General features: G+C 39.5%; 1 protein-coding gene across 7 annotated transcripts in view; it reads right to left on the bottom strand.

The window, feature by feature from the left end:
* Positions 1 to 13374, bottom strand: part of prex1 (phosphatidylinositol-3,4,5-trisphosphate-dependent Rac exchange factor 1) — a 275267-nt gene that overhangs the window by 142747 nt on the left and 119146 nt on the right. For all 7 annotated transcript variants that reach the window (XM_034173311.1, XM_034173310.1, XM_034173315.1 and 4 more), the window contains exons 7-9: positions 11209 to 11342; positions 10766 to 10881; positions 4413 to 4562 (exon numbers count right to left, since the gene is read on the bottom strand). In XM_034173311.1, the coding sequence (XP_034029202.1) occupies positions 4413 to 4562; positions 10766 to 10881; positions 11209 to 11342 (400 nt within the window). The remainder of the gene's footprint in view (positions 1 to 4412; positions 4563 to 10765; positions 10882 to 11208; positions 11343 to 13374) is intronic.

The following is a 13374-nucleotide window of genomic DNA, read 5'->3' on the forward strand; positions in this document are numbered from 1 at the left end:
GAGAGTACGGAAACTGGGCACTGTGACTGATCTGGCATCTGTTCGCCCGGAGCCGATTTCTGCCGGCTCGTAACACAATACGCCAAGCTGCGGTGCGCTCCTTCATACTTATTTGTATTGTGAAACCCTTTCATCAAAGGATCAGATGTTGGTGATGTTGAACCTTGCTGCGGCTGTTTATTAAAAAACAAGCTCCCTATTACAAAGGCTAATTTGTAACAATGAAAACATTAAAGGTGACAGTTTTATTCAGCTACAATGCAGGTGTGCAGCTGAGCCGCTCAGCCTGAGGTCGTTTCCAGCCAAATTGAGTTCACATGGCTTTAGAAATCCAGTTTTGATTTCTAACCATCAATACTATCAGGTGACCCAATGTGGTTAAAGACTTTCATAGAGGCTAATACCTACAAAATAATGAAGACAGATGGCTGGTACTGAACAGGTGTGAGCATGTTTTAGGTCTAAAGAGGAAAGTCATACGGCAGAGTAAAGAATGGCTTCAAGACTAACAGGAATATCACTAACCTGAAATCAGTTGTGTCTTGTGAGATTTTTACCTCTAATGAATGAAGTTTGAATGTGTAGTAATGAATGAATTACAGAAACGCATGCATGCACACACACGCACGCACACACAGTCAAAACCTAAGTACAGAAGAATTTTCATGTAATTTTTGTCACATCTAGACTTGAAAAATAAAAACTCATTGGAAGAACTCAACTTTTCAATTTTGGGCAGAATTTCTGAACAATAAATAGAGTACTGGTCAAAGGTTTGGACACACTTTCACCCATCAATTGAAGGGGAAAGTGTAACTGGTTGTGTATTTGTAGTTTGGATTCAATTATATTAAATTATGATGAATGAATCTACTTTGCTTAAGTTGCGGAACATATTAATTGATTGGAAATCTTTCCCAAAATTGAACATAAGTTCTACTATAAGTTCATTTTTTTGAGTGTACAGACAGGAAACAATAAGCAACTTTTACTACTTGTGTTTTTAATAAAAAGTGATGAAAAGTGAACTGGCGTGTACGATCATAACAGTATAACTCCTGGAAACAACCAGTATCCCAGGAACAAAACAGCTCTGGCCCCTCCTCCCACCTTTCTCCTCTCTATTGTGCAGAAGGAACACCAGTTGGAGCCATTTAACAGCTCCAATGGATCTCCATGTGGAAAAAGCCAGATGTATATTGATTCTAGTCTCATCACGTTCTTGGTCAGAGGGATTTTCAGACTCTGAACATTGGGGGTGGATTATAAAAAGCTCCTCCTGGAAACCATGTTATATCCACAGCCATGTGCAAGAACTGCTGTATCTTTATAAACAATGGGAGGGTCAAAGATTTCACAGAGTAGGTGATGTAAACACGGAACCAAAAAGCTCAAGTAAAAATCACACACACACAGAGGGAGTGTTGTTTCATGATCCAAGCAGGACATATTAACCTGCTAAATTGTTACATAGAAAATAGATGTTGGGTGCTACATAAATGTTTAAAATGACATGTAGAGCACCTTTAAAACTTCAGAACAAACTTAAGAACAAAACTCAAGAACAAATTTTAAAGCTTTTATAGTGTTCACTCTAATTTGCATCACTATAGTTTTATTGTAATATATCAAGCAATGTCTGAGAAAAAGGGCTGCAGCGTTCTTAGAAAAGTTGTTCAGTGGTGCTGTTGGTTTGTTTTCCATGATTAAAATCAAACTGACATAGTCTGTAGTTTTGTATAGTTTGTCTCAACAAACAAATACAAGAAAACTTTTTTTTTTTAAATATTTCATTTCATTTCATTTATATAGCGCCACAACACAGCAAAGCTGCCTCAAGGAGCTTCACACTAGGCACTTCGCTGTAGGGCAGGGGTGTCAAACTCAATTGCACAGGGGGCCAAAATCCAAAACACACTTTAGGTCGTGGGCCGAACAGGATGAACATTTATTGAACACACTAAAACTTTAAAACTTAACTTTTTTTTTACAATGAATGTGAATAAAAACAGACAGGACTATTATTATATTATAAAAAACCTTATATTTTGTTCTCCATAAAAATATATCCTGTCTAAATTATACAAGTTAGGAAAAAAGTAAATGTTAAAAGAACAAACATTCAAATGTCTTTACTCTTATGTCATTTTATATAAAAAATAAACTCAAATTTAAACTTACTAAAATATCCCAAAAGATTTTGCTCTCCATAAAAATATATCCTGTCAAAATTATACAAATTCAAAATATGAACATGCTGCATAACAAAACCTGGAAATATAAATAAAATTTCAGCAATAACAAATCAAATCATTCAGTTTTCTTTGCTCTTATGTCGTTTTATCAGAGCTGGACGCCTGGCATCTTTTTTGGCAACAAGTTCGTTTATGTTTGGTGTGAGTTTCTGTGTTGTGGAGATTTTCAGGATAGACTGCAGGTGCTCATCAGTGAGGCGACTCCTGTGTGCTGTTTTGTTAGACTTCATCACTGAGAAGAGCTTCTCACACAGATATGTGCTACCAAACATGCACAAAGTTCGAGCCACATGTAGACGGAGCTGGGACATTTCTGCAGGAATGGTGTGAATAAACTGTGCGGGCCCTGCAGTGTTGTACTTTGTCTTCAGTGTGCCATTACACTGCAGCTCAATCAGCTCCATCTGAATCTGCACAGGTGCAGTTTCCACATCGATGGTAAATGGGTTGCGAAGCAACTCAAAATTCTTTTTTTGTTCTTCAAAGTCACCAAAGCGCTGTGCAAACTCAGTGCGCAGTGCACTCAGTTTATCAGCAAAGTGCGTATTTGGGAACACCGTAGTGCCCACTTGGTTCAACATTACTTGGCAACAGGGAAAGTGGGACAAGTTGCACTGGTGCATTTGTGTCTCCCATAAAAGCAGCTTCACTTGAAATGCCTTCACTGTGTCATACATGTCAGTGATCATGCGGTCACGTCCCTGGAGCTGAAGGTTTAAGACGCTGAGATGAGCTGTTATGTCAGCCAGAAATGCCAACTCGCATTTCCACTTTTCATCCCTAAAATTGGTGGAGTCTTTTCCTTTACTGTCCATGAACTGACAGATTTAGCCAACGCACCTCTGTATGATCAGGAATGTCAGCAAACTCTGAATCTATCTCCCACATAAAGGACTGAAATTGCCGGTGATTTAAACCTTTAGCTCGGATAAAGTTTACGGTTTGTGTTACAGTGCTCATTACATGGTCCATCTTCAGGACTTTGCCACATAGTGCTTCCTGGTGTATAATACAGTGATATGCAGTTAACTCACCGGTACAGTTCTCCCCCTGCATCTTTCCCACTCGCATCCTTCCCACTAGTCCTCTTTTGTCACTACACATAGATGGTGCTCCATCAGTAGTAAGTGCAATACGTCACTCCACGGATGAAGATGGCCAGCTGTGCAGTATCAGTCATGTCAGTACTTTCATCCACAGCAAGAGAGTACGCAATAAAGTCTTTGCTTCTTTCACTCAACTGTGTTCTTAAATCAGTGGCCATCTCACAAACTCGAACAGCAATCATCTTTCTACTCAGGCTTACATTTGCCAGCATCTGCTTTTTGTCTGGACATAAGACGTCAAACACCTTGATCATGTAGCTCTTCAGAAATTCTCCCTCTGTGAATGGCCTGGCTAATTTGGCAATCTCCTCTGCCGCGATAAAACTTGCTTTCACAGCAACTTCACTTTGTGATTTTGCACGGGTAAAAAACATCTGCTGAAGTGTCAAATTCTTCTTTAACTCTTCTGCTTTCTGTATCTTCTACTCTGCATTCAGGTCTTTCAGGTTATCCTGATGTTTTGTCTCATAGTGCCGTCTTAGATTAAATTCTTTAATTACAGCCACCTTAGCTCCACAAATGAGACACACGGGTTTACCGGCAATGTCAGTAAACATATACTCAGCCTCCCAGTGGCTTTTAAAGGCTCTGTTTTCAGAATCAAATTTTCTCTTCAGCATCGTGAGGGCTCAATAACTCGGGTGCAATAACTTGCAGCATCATAAGCTAGGCTAAATGAATGCAAAGCATTTGGCAAGGCAGCTGAAGCGCTGCATTATGTGATCTGTAGTTTATTGTGTTACGAGCGCTTCATATCGCCGGGCCATTAATAACAATATATAAAATGATCTCGCGGGCCGGATAAAATTACACGCCGGGCCAGATATGGCCCGCGGGCCTTGAGTTTGACACATATGCGCTAGGGGCTGGTCAGGTTAGACCAGCCCCGAGAGCAAGCACACAGGTGACTGTGGTAAGGAAAAACTCCCCCTGATGATATTGAGGAAGAAACCTCAAGCAGTCCAGACTTAGAGGGGTGAGCCACTGCTTAGGACATACTAATAAAAAACATTTTATGAACATATCATAAGTAACATAAATAGTTACTTACTCTCTCTTTGCTCCCGCTCCTTCAATATAGCATCAAGCCACTTCTGCTTGTCCTTTGCATTTTTGGCCATGCAGACAAACCACTTGTTTTTAGCCGTGTTGTGGATCTTCCAGCCGTTCGTCACGGTGTAATTGTTGCTGTGATAATCCGCTGAAATGTAGAGAGAAATAAAGTTATAAACTGTCAAGGTGTTTTCATTATCAAGTCATCAAAAAAGGATTAATCAATTAATTTACCCAATGTCACAAAATTAATCACAATTTTGAAAATAACCCAAGCAAATATCTTTAAATTATTTATATTTGTAGTTGAATTCTGTCTTTCATTGCAGACCTGAACATAATAAATTGAAAACAGAAGTTGACTGATGCTGACATATGTCAATTCAACCCTAAAATTCATTAATGCAAAGAGATAATTTTGGGCTAGTCAGTATAAATGGTATAAATTTGCTCTACAGTATAGATTATGTTTATACTAGCTAACTGGTAAGAAGAGGCTTCACCCACAGACTTCAACACGCCATTGACCTGCATCAGCGAATCATCTCGAAAACGTGAGAGGCTTTGTTTTGCAATGAGGCGGGGTGGGGGGTGTGTGTGTCAGAAAACGGGGAACATGACAGGAGAACATATAGGTGGAACGGCTGTTGTTTGAACATGGTTTAGATTTAATAAGTCAAAGAGTGAGCAGAAAGCGATCATTTGCAAACTGTTGGGTGACAGTGGCCGCGAAGCCTTCTGTTACTTCAAATCAAAACATGTTCTGGAATATGAAAAATGCAAAAAATAAAGTAATTAAATAAGTAAATAAATAAATGTGCCCTCTGACTGCAAATGTTAGAAAAACTGTTGAGCTGAGATGGATTTTTTTTTTTTTTTTTTTTTTTTTACTAGTTTAGGAGATCCTGCAGCTTACACTCTAGTGTGACTTATATACTGGAAATATTTGGAATATTTGTTATTATTATTAATTATTATAATGAGCATTTATATCAGACTTTTCCAGGAATCAAAACAAACTAATAAGAGAAGAATACATGTTAATAAGGTTCGACCTTACAAGTGAAGCGCCTTGAGGCAGCTTTTTTTGTGATTTGATGCCATATAAATAATAATAAAACATACACTACAACTATGCACAGAAATCAGAAATTAAAGATCTGATAAACCTTTGTTTTCCTGACAAAAGATTAAAACTAATAATTAGTTACAAAAATAGGCGATTATATTTTGTAGAAATGTAATCGCCTTTTTGAACCCTTTCCCTTCTGTAGCATGAAGCCGAAGGGCGTCTACGACTCCCCTGAGATGGGACACCAGTCCATCACAGGTTACGTCCCCACACAAGGCTGATTCCCATTTTACAGCTGGGTGTTTGATGATGCAGATGAAGAGTTTTGTAGAAGGACACAGACAGGTAGCGTGACCAGATGTCGATACCAGATCTACATATTGGTCGCTGTACTAGTGATCCTACTGAGGGACCTGCTCTGCTTGTTAATCAGCTAATTTAAAAAAAAAAAAAAAACGAGATGGTTTGTCTTCTCTGAAAGGACAGACTGAAAACAAACAACAACTGTATTCTGCTTTAACATCAGAGGAAAATTCCATTTCATCACTATAAAACAACATTTATTCACACTTCAGATACTGGGGTTAGTTTTCAATTAACCAATTTGTATTAAATTCTCATTAAAACATCTATTTCTGGATGGTCTCTTATTTTCCTAAAGTTTTGTCTTGTTAGGAATATTGTTTTTAAAACTGATACAGAAATCAGATATCAAAACCATATGCAAACCTTGTTGGCGATTAAACAAAGTCAAACAACATTAACAACTTCACTCTTATAATGATCATATATATATTGGCATTAGCATTATCCTCACAAAGGCTTTACCAATCAATAAAAGATTTACAAGCCTCTTCACGATGCAGCGTGAGAGCAATAAAAGAACATTTTTCCACTGACTCAACTAAAATTGTTCTCATACACCTCACATCCATTCTAATTTTACCATCCATTTAGCTGCAGGTGAACAGCTCCTGAATAATGAATGGCCTTTAGTAATGTGGTGCATTAGTCTTACACTCAAAGGTCATATAAATAGATCTGATACTTCGGGCCTGACAGGGAGCAGCTCCCGCTGTGCCGTTAAAGCCGGGAACTGGACAGACGGTGTTTGACTTCTCCTTAAGCAACATGAGCTGGAGTGAAATTTTGTACAGCAACATGCTGAGATAAATGAGTCCCCCACCACCCTCAGGTTTAAAACAGAATAACTCAGAAGTAATAAATGCTAACATCTTGTAACTCACCAAGTTAAAGAAACGTATAATCAGGACAAACTCTTTTGCATTGGGTGAACTTTGATGCATCAAGTCAATTGAAAAAGCAACATTATGTTGCCTATGTAAGATCCAATAGATGGGTCTGCCACCTACTGGACAGTTATGGAATGCTGGATTGATAACAGATTAGAAGCAGGTGTAGTTTCCACATATACTTTGGATGCTGACATCTGGTCTGGTAGTCTGACATCTGGCTTGACTCTTGTAGAGAAGAGAGTCAAGACACATGAACAAACGTTCTTCTCTGGAAGAGTCGAGACAGAAGTCAGACTACCAGAGCAAGAATTTTAGCTGAGGAAGCTTCTGCGATTAGAAGCGAAACGTCCTCGCATCAAGCAACCCAGTCCAGTCAAACGTTCAAGCTTCTCTACTATGGAAACCACCTGGACAACTGAGAGCCTTCACAGAAACGTCTACTCAATACACATAATGTACATATTCACTTTTATTAACTGGCATTCACACTGAAGTAATCAAATGATAGTATGTCATCCTGCAGCTCACAACTGTTTTTTTTAAGACAGACCCCTGAGTTCTGAGAAGTAGGCATGTTTTTCTTTGTGGTTTCCTTCAGCAGCCTGAATGTGACACACCTAACAACCAAGATTCTGAAAAAAAAAAAAAAAAAAACATGTGATCTTGCACAATATTTTGTCAGCATTGAAAAAGAACAAAAAAAAAAAAAAAGAGGAAATGCAAAAGAGAGGAAGATGAAGTGTATGTTTCTATGGTTGGACAAAACGTGTCACACTCAGCATGGTGCCTGGCATCACACCGCAAGAGCAAAAATCAGCTGTGTGGCGGTCACCCCACAACTACGTCAAAGATTAAACCTTCAAGCTGGGCAGGATTTTGCGGAAAACACAAATGTGCATCAGGTTCATGGTGTAGCTTGGACTGTTCTGCACATCGCATTTGCAGCAACACCTTAACCATTAGCGAGGAGCTGACATCGAGAAATGCTACAGCACGCTGCAAGCGACATCCTGTTTGAAAGATGGTACAAAAGTGATACTCCACCCAAACTGTCAACAACTACCTTATTTATACCCTCCACAAGGTTTTTTTTTTAAATACCACAGACTCATAGCAAAAGGTGCAGCAATTTAAAAAAAGAGAAAGTCACCACTGCAGTATTATTATTATTATTATTATTACTGAAAATATCTCTATTGGCAGGGGTGGTGGCCAAGTAATTAGTGTGCTTGGTTTCAGTGGGCAAGGTTCCCAGTTCAAACCTCACCCCTGCCACATTTCTCTATGTAATGTGGAGTTGTGTCAGGAAGGGCATCCGGTGTAAAACTTGTGCCAATTAAACATGCACTTCCATTAAGGATCCACTGTGGAGACCCCGAGTGAAAACAAGGGAGAAGCCGAAGGGGCTTACTTTTTACTGTAAATATATCTATTATCTGGGGCCTTAATCCTACTAAAAGTTCAGTTATTATGTTTGTGCACCATAGCTTCCGCCAATATGGGTCCTATCAATTTCAAACTCAGCCAGCACACATTTTTACATTAGGAATGTCCTTAAGGAATACAAGTTTTGAATACATTCTGTGTGATGCACCAACTGGCACAGCTTCCATTTACAACATAACATCATCTGCATATGCACAGACCTTCCCAGCATGGCTCACTCCAGAGCAAGACTTCTGAATTACCGACCCAGTTTTGTGTTGTTTATTAGCCCTACTTTCAAGTTTGGTCATCTAACATAGTCGTTGCTATGTGATGATTGTTGCAATCCAGGAATATATTTGTTGTTAACTGTGAAAGTTAAGGAAACCTCACAGCCTTTCTCTGAACAAGGTATCAGATATCTGACAGTGAGCTGAAAGGTTTGTAGGCTGATTAGGCTGACTTTGTGTGTAACAATTAACTAATAAGAATCAAAAATCAATTTTTAAGTAAAATATATGACTACATCAATACATTAACCCCTGAATTGGTCTAAATGTGCTATAAACCAGTCGATGACTCAATTTCAATGTTAGAAATTGGTTGAGTAGGAGCTTGTTTCACACCTATTTCTGTGTCTTCAAACACTTTTAAATGTTCAAAGGTCAGCACCAAGCTCTTGCAAGACTGGTCACAGCAATGCTAACTTTGTGAGGTAAAAACAATTCAACACGTCTGATAGTGGTACATGGAATAATGGATAAATATACCTGTTTAACCTTCACATTTGGCGCACAACTTATTAATACTGTCCTGCTGGTTCAGAACAGGAAAACTATGCTAGGCTATTTATGCTATGCTAACAACAGCCGACTTCTTCTTCTGGGCCTCCTCTTTGCTGCACTTTCTGTAACTTTATGTAGTGTTGTTCCCAGTGGTGAACAAAGGCATGCAGAGACACTGCAAATGTGCTGCTGTACACTAGTAAAAATCTGAAGAAGGTCCCTGGTTTTGACCACTGATCAAATAACGCACCAGGTCTGTTTAGTCAGAAGTAAACATGGAATATTTTGAAACAGATTAACCTCAGTATTTCTTAACCCAGGATGAGCACTGAGCCCATCATCTTAAGAAAGTGAGAAAGAGGCCATCCAGGCATAGGAATACCATGTCCATGGCCTCCAAAGAAGGTTAAGGTCAAGTCATCTAGCAATAACTTAGGTTTTCTGAGATGCAAACCACATTGTGTCAGAAGACTACCTTCCAAAGGGCCACACCATAAAATGGAGAGTACCGTAGCTGTGTGAGGATATCAGGACCTAATGAAGACAGTCTTGTTTTATCAGGACAATAGCCAATCCCACAAGTCAGTCGCTGACATTCAAGTAGTTGACCAATCACCATACTCTTGTGATTTGTTACCATCACACATTCATGTGTTTACAAACATAAAAAAAAGTTTTGCTGGGATGAAATTTCTTGAGCAATATTGTCACCTATGGAGCTCATGCATAGTACAGTCACTTGCCCAGTTCCGGATCATTGCCAGTTCCGGATCACTGCTGTAGTTTTTGCGCCGCCGTTTCTCGTAATCAGCACAAATTAGTTAATACTTGGTACCAATGGAAAGATTGATGTTTTGTCTACAAACGACGACAACCTCGACCGAATCCAGCCATGCTTGTGATCAGCAGAGGAATCAAAACATCCCGGTGTCTGCGGTGTGCGCACTTTTTCCTCACTCACTCATTCCTGCAAGTTTTAAAGTAACGATCTCTAAAACGTAGCAAAGGTGAGTTAGCCATTCGGTGTTTTTGGTTCTAGAGTGGGAAAATACTTACTTACTTGGGTAGAAAATGTCAGTGTCTTATGTCTTGCTGTTTAATTGCCGCACGCATTTATCTCCGACGTGAAAATTTGCCAGTTGTGGATCACTAAAGCAGCAACCTTGTGTCAGTAGATGTGAGTCATGTGTACTTTGGGGGTCATCTCAACATCACGAATGGGCATGAATGTGGGGGCATTTACTTTTTCATTCGGGAGAAATCTCACCTCCACACTTCATTTTTCGCTCGTAAAAACGTATAATGGCGCTTTTCGAAACTAAGTAAATTCTCATTTAATAAGTATAATTTCTATCATTTTGTGTTCAAAACACATTCTCGGGCACAGTGTGTATCATTCTGCATTAGAAGGGCTCCAGCCAGATGCCAGGAATGAACCAAAAGTGACGCAGAGTGTCGTGATCCGGAACCGGCAAAAGTGATCCATTTCTGGCAAATGTTTGCGCCACACATAATGTGGCTTCACACTTTAAGTAGAAGCGCTACTCCATCCAGACTTCTTCAGCTAAATAACATCCAAATACCCAATACAACAATACAAAAATACACAATTAAAGGACATTTAGTTGCATTATGGCTCCGTATATAGCGGGTGATCCGGAACTGGACAACTGTCTGTACAGGTTGTAAATAAATAAAATTGAGAGTTTGAGTTATGCAGATTTATTACAGAACGAATGCCTCAAGAGAGTTGCATGAATGGGCATATAGATGGTCTCCAAAGGTAACGGTTCTGAGCACAATAAATACAAACCTGTTCCATCTTCTACATTTTCCACCTCCATCACCTCAGTGTTGATTCGACCTCTGAACACATAGAGGGGCCCGTTAATGGACTTGGTCCTCTTGGTGGACTTCTTTCCAGAAACCCTGGGAAATGAGACACATTGTGGTTTCACTCGGCAGGAAAAACATCTGTTGATGCCAGTGCTACAGTAAGAAACCATCTTGTGTCAGTAACACACGCACATTCATACAGACAGGGCCACGGCAGCAGCAGACACGTGGGTGTTGTTGTTTTTGCTTGCATACTAACAACCTGTCCACGCAAACAGGATTTTAGACATTTGCTTCAGTGTTCCACGTCTGGCTTCCTTTTACGAGTCAGCCAGTACAAATATTTTGGTGCATTTTATAGTCGCTTCTCCCTTCTTGTTGGTGGTGTGCTGGCTAATAGTAACATTTTGCATTTCTCACCTAGATTTCCTCTTACAGTAAACCAAAAGGTTGTCAAAGAGAAAGAAGACTCGCTCCTGGATGTTGCCAGCTGAGATTTTAAGCAGGTTGCCATGAAGAAGCAACTCCGTGCAGATATCTGTCAGGTTGGTTCCCTGGGGTGGGTGTCGGGGGGGAGTGTGGAAAGACAAAAGTTTTGAATATAGATTAGCTCATGACAATATGACATCATAAATAAAGTCAGCATTTTCATTTATTGTGCACACAATTTGTTATGTGGAGAAGGACTGCAGCTCAGCGGTGCTGAAAAATGGCGACAACACGGAAGTGGAAAAACCTGCAGTTTCTTGAGTGGCCACTTAGCTCCAAAAGAGAGCCAATCCTTTTAGAAACCCCGCGTTAAAATGTCCAACTTTACAGCAGAAATAAACATGTTCTGCAGCCTGGTACAAAAACCCACATAAATAAATAATTGCTAGCTTCCCTATGCATAGTAACTTTATTGGAGTGGGAGAAGGGGGGTGAATTTTCATGTGATTCATCTGTTTAAACTATTTTAAGCCAGAGACTTATGAATAATTAGAGACATAGTTATTTTGAGCTACAACTAATGTGCTGGTCAAGGGAGCCACCCGTTAGCTCTTGCTAGCTGATAGCTTGATAGCTCTGTGACAAGAACTACACTGATTGCACCATGGTTACTCGGGCAATATGCTGGTTACAGTTTTTAATAGCCACCCGTTATGAAAAACACTGTCTGGTCAATACCCAAATCAGTTAGCTTGTTAGCCTGAACTAGCTTAGTAACAACAATATGGGGCTGTGTTTGGACCTCATTCATCCAGCACAAGGTTGGGTGGAAGTTAGGCAGAATCAGGAACTGCCAGGATGGCGGGATCTAGAGCTATCCCATTTGGAATTCAAACCTGCTGTTCAAAAAAACCTATGGGTGACATCACGGAGGGTGGGTCCTGTATGTATACAGTCTATGGTTGCAACAAAAAAATTACATGTACCAAACCGTAGGAGTGTACTGTAAAAAAATCTGATTGACTGTGAATTATATTGCCATGTTCGGACTTTTTTTTTTCGTAATTATTAAAACAGAGATGTAATGCTCTACCCCTAGAATGGACGCTCTGATACTCCAAATTGAGGATTTACAAAGAAAATACTTGTCTATACCACAACTTTTAACAATGTCAAATCCAACTTTGAGACTGCAAACAATCTATTTTTGCTCCATCGACACGTTAAAGTTCACAGAATTTTCCACCATAATGTGTACTGTAGCAATATTGTTGTGGTTGCACAAAGTGTAGTAAAGTTCTTTGTACTTTGCTGGCATGTTGTGTCAGTTTGCAGCTTTGTGATCAGTTGTTTCTTTAAAGCTGTTTCTCGTCACTGCAGCCTGTCAGGTCTGACAGAAGCACTTCTCTCGAAGAAGCAGCACACGGCCCGATTACATAAACCACAAATGCACCAAAATAAGACACCGCTCCATTAGAGTCCACTCAACCAACGGTCAGAGCTGAAACTCATACATTTCAATTCTGTTCAAACAGCCATGTGTTGAATCATCAAAAATCTACTGATGTCTGTTACTGAGCACACAAGTGATATTTCGATGAATCATATTTTTAAAAAATATTGTGAACTTCCATTAATGAGGTTGTTGAGAAAAGTGTCATGTTGACTGACCACAGCATGAACCTTTCTGCAAAATGGCTCAAACTTAAAAATAGTTACTTGAATTATTTGGCCTTTATATCAGCATTTTTACCCACTGCTTCAACCAGAGAACTCAAATTGCTATCAAAGATGCATGTATGAGCATAAGGTGAGGATTTCACCTTTCCAAGTTGTTGGGAGCTACAAGTCAAACTCTTCTTCTTGGCTATTTTGCTATATGACACGATAGCACCAGTAAAAAAAAAAAAGAAAAAAAAAAGGGGGTGACGAGACAAAGAAAGAATTTTTGCCAAATATGGGGCAAGTAAGCATGAAATAAGTCATGTATTTGCCTGAAATTATGTAACTTTCTGAGGGAACCCTGGTGGGAATCCACGGGGATTCAATTGGAAAGTCCAACTTACCCTGTCTATACAGTCACCCAAGGATTGTTGGCACCAAAGTTCAGAAATAAATAAATCTAGTTTTTGAGAAAAAGCCATCAGACATCAAGTA

This window comes from Thalassophryne amazonica, chromosome 6 (assembly GCF_902500255.1).
Source record: "Thalassophryne amazonica chromosome 6, fThaAma1.1, whole genome shotgun sequence".
Lineage (NCBI taxonomy): Eukaryota > Metazoa > Chordata > Actinopteri > Batrachoidiformes > Batrachoididae > Thalassophryne > Thalassophryne amazonica.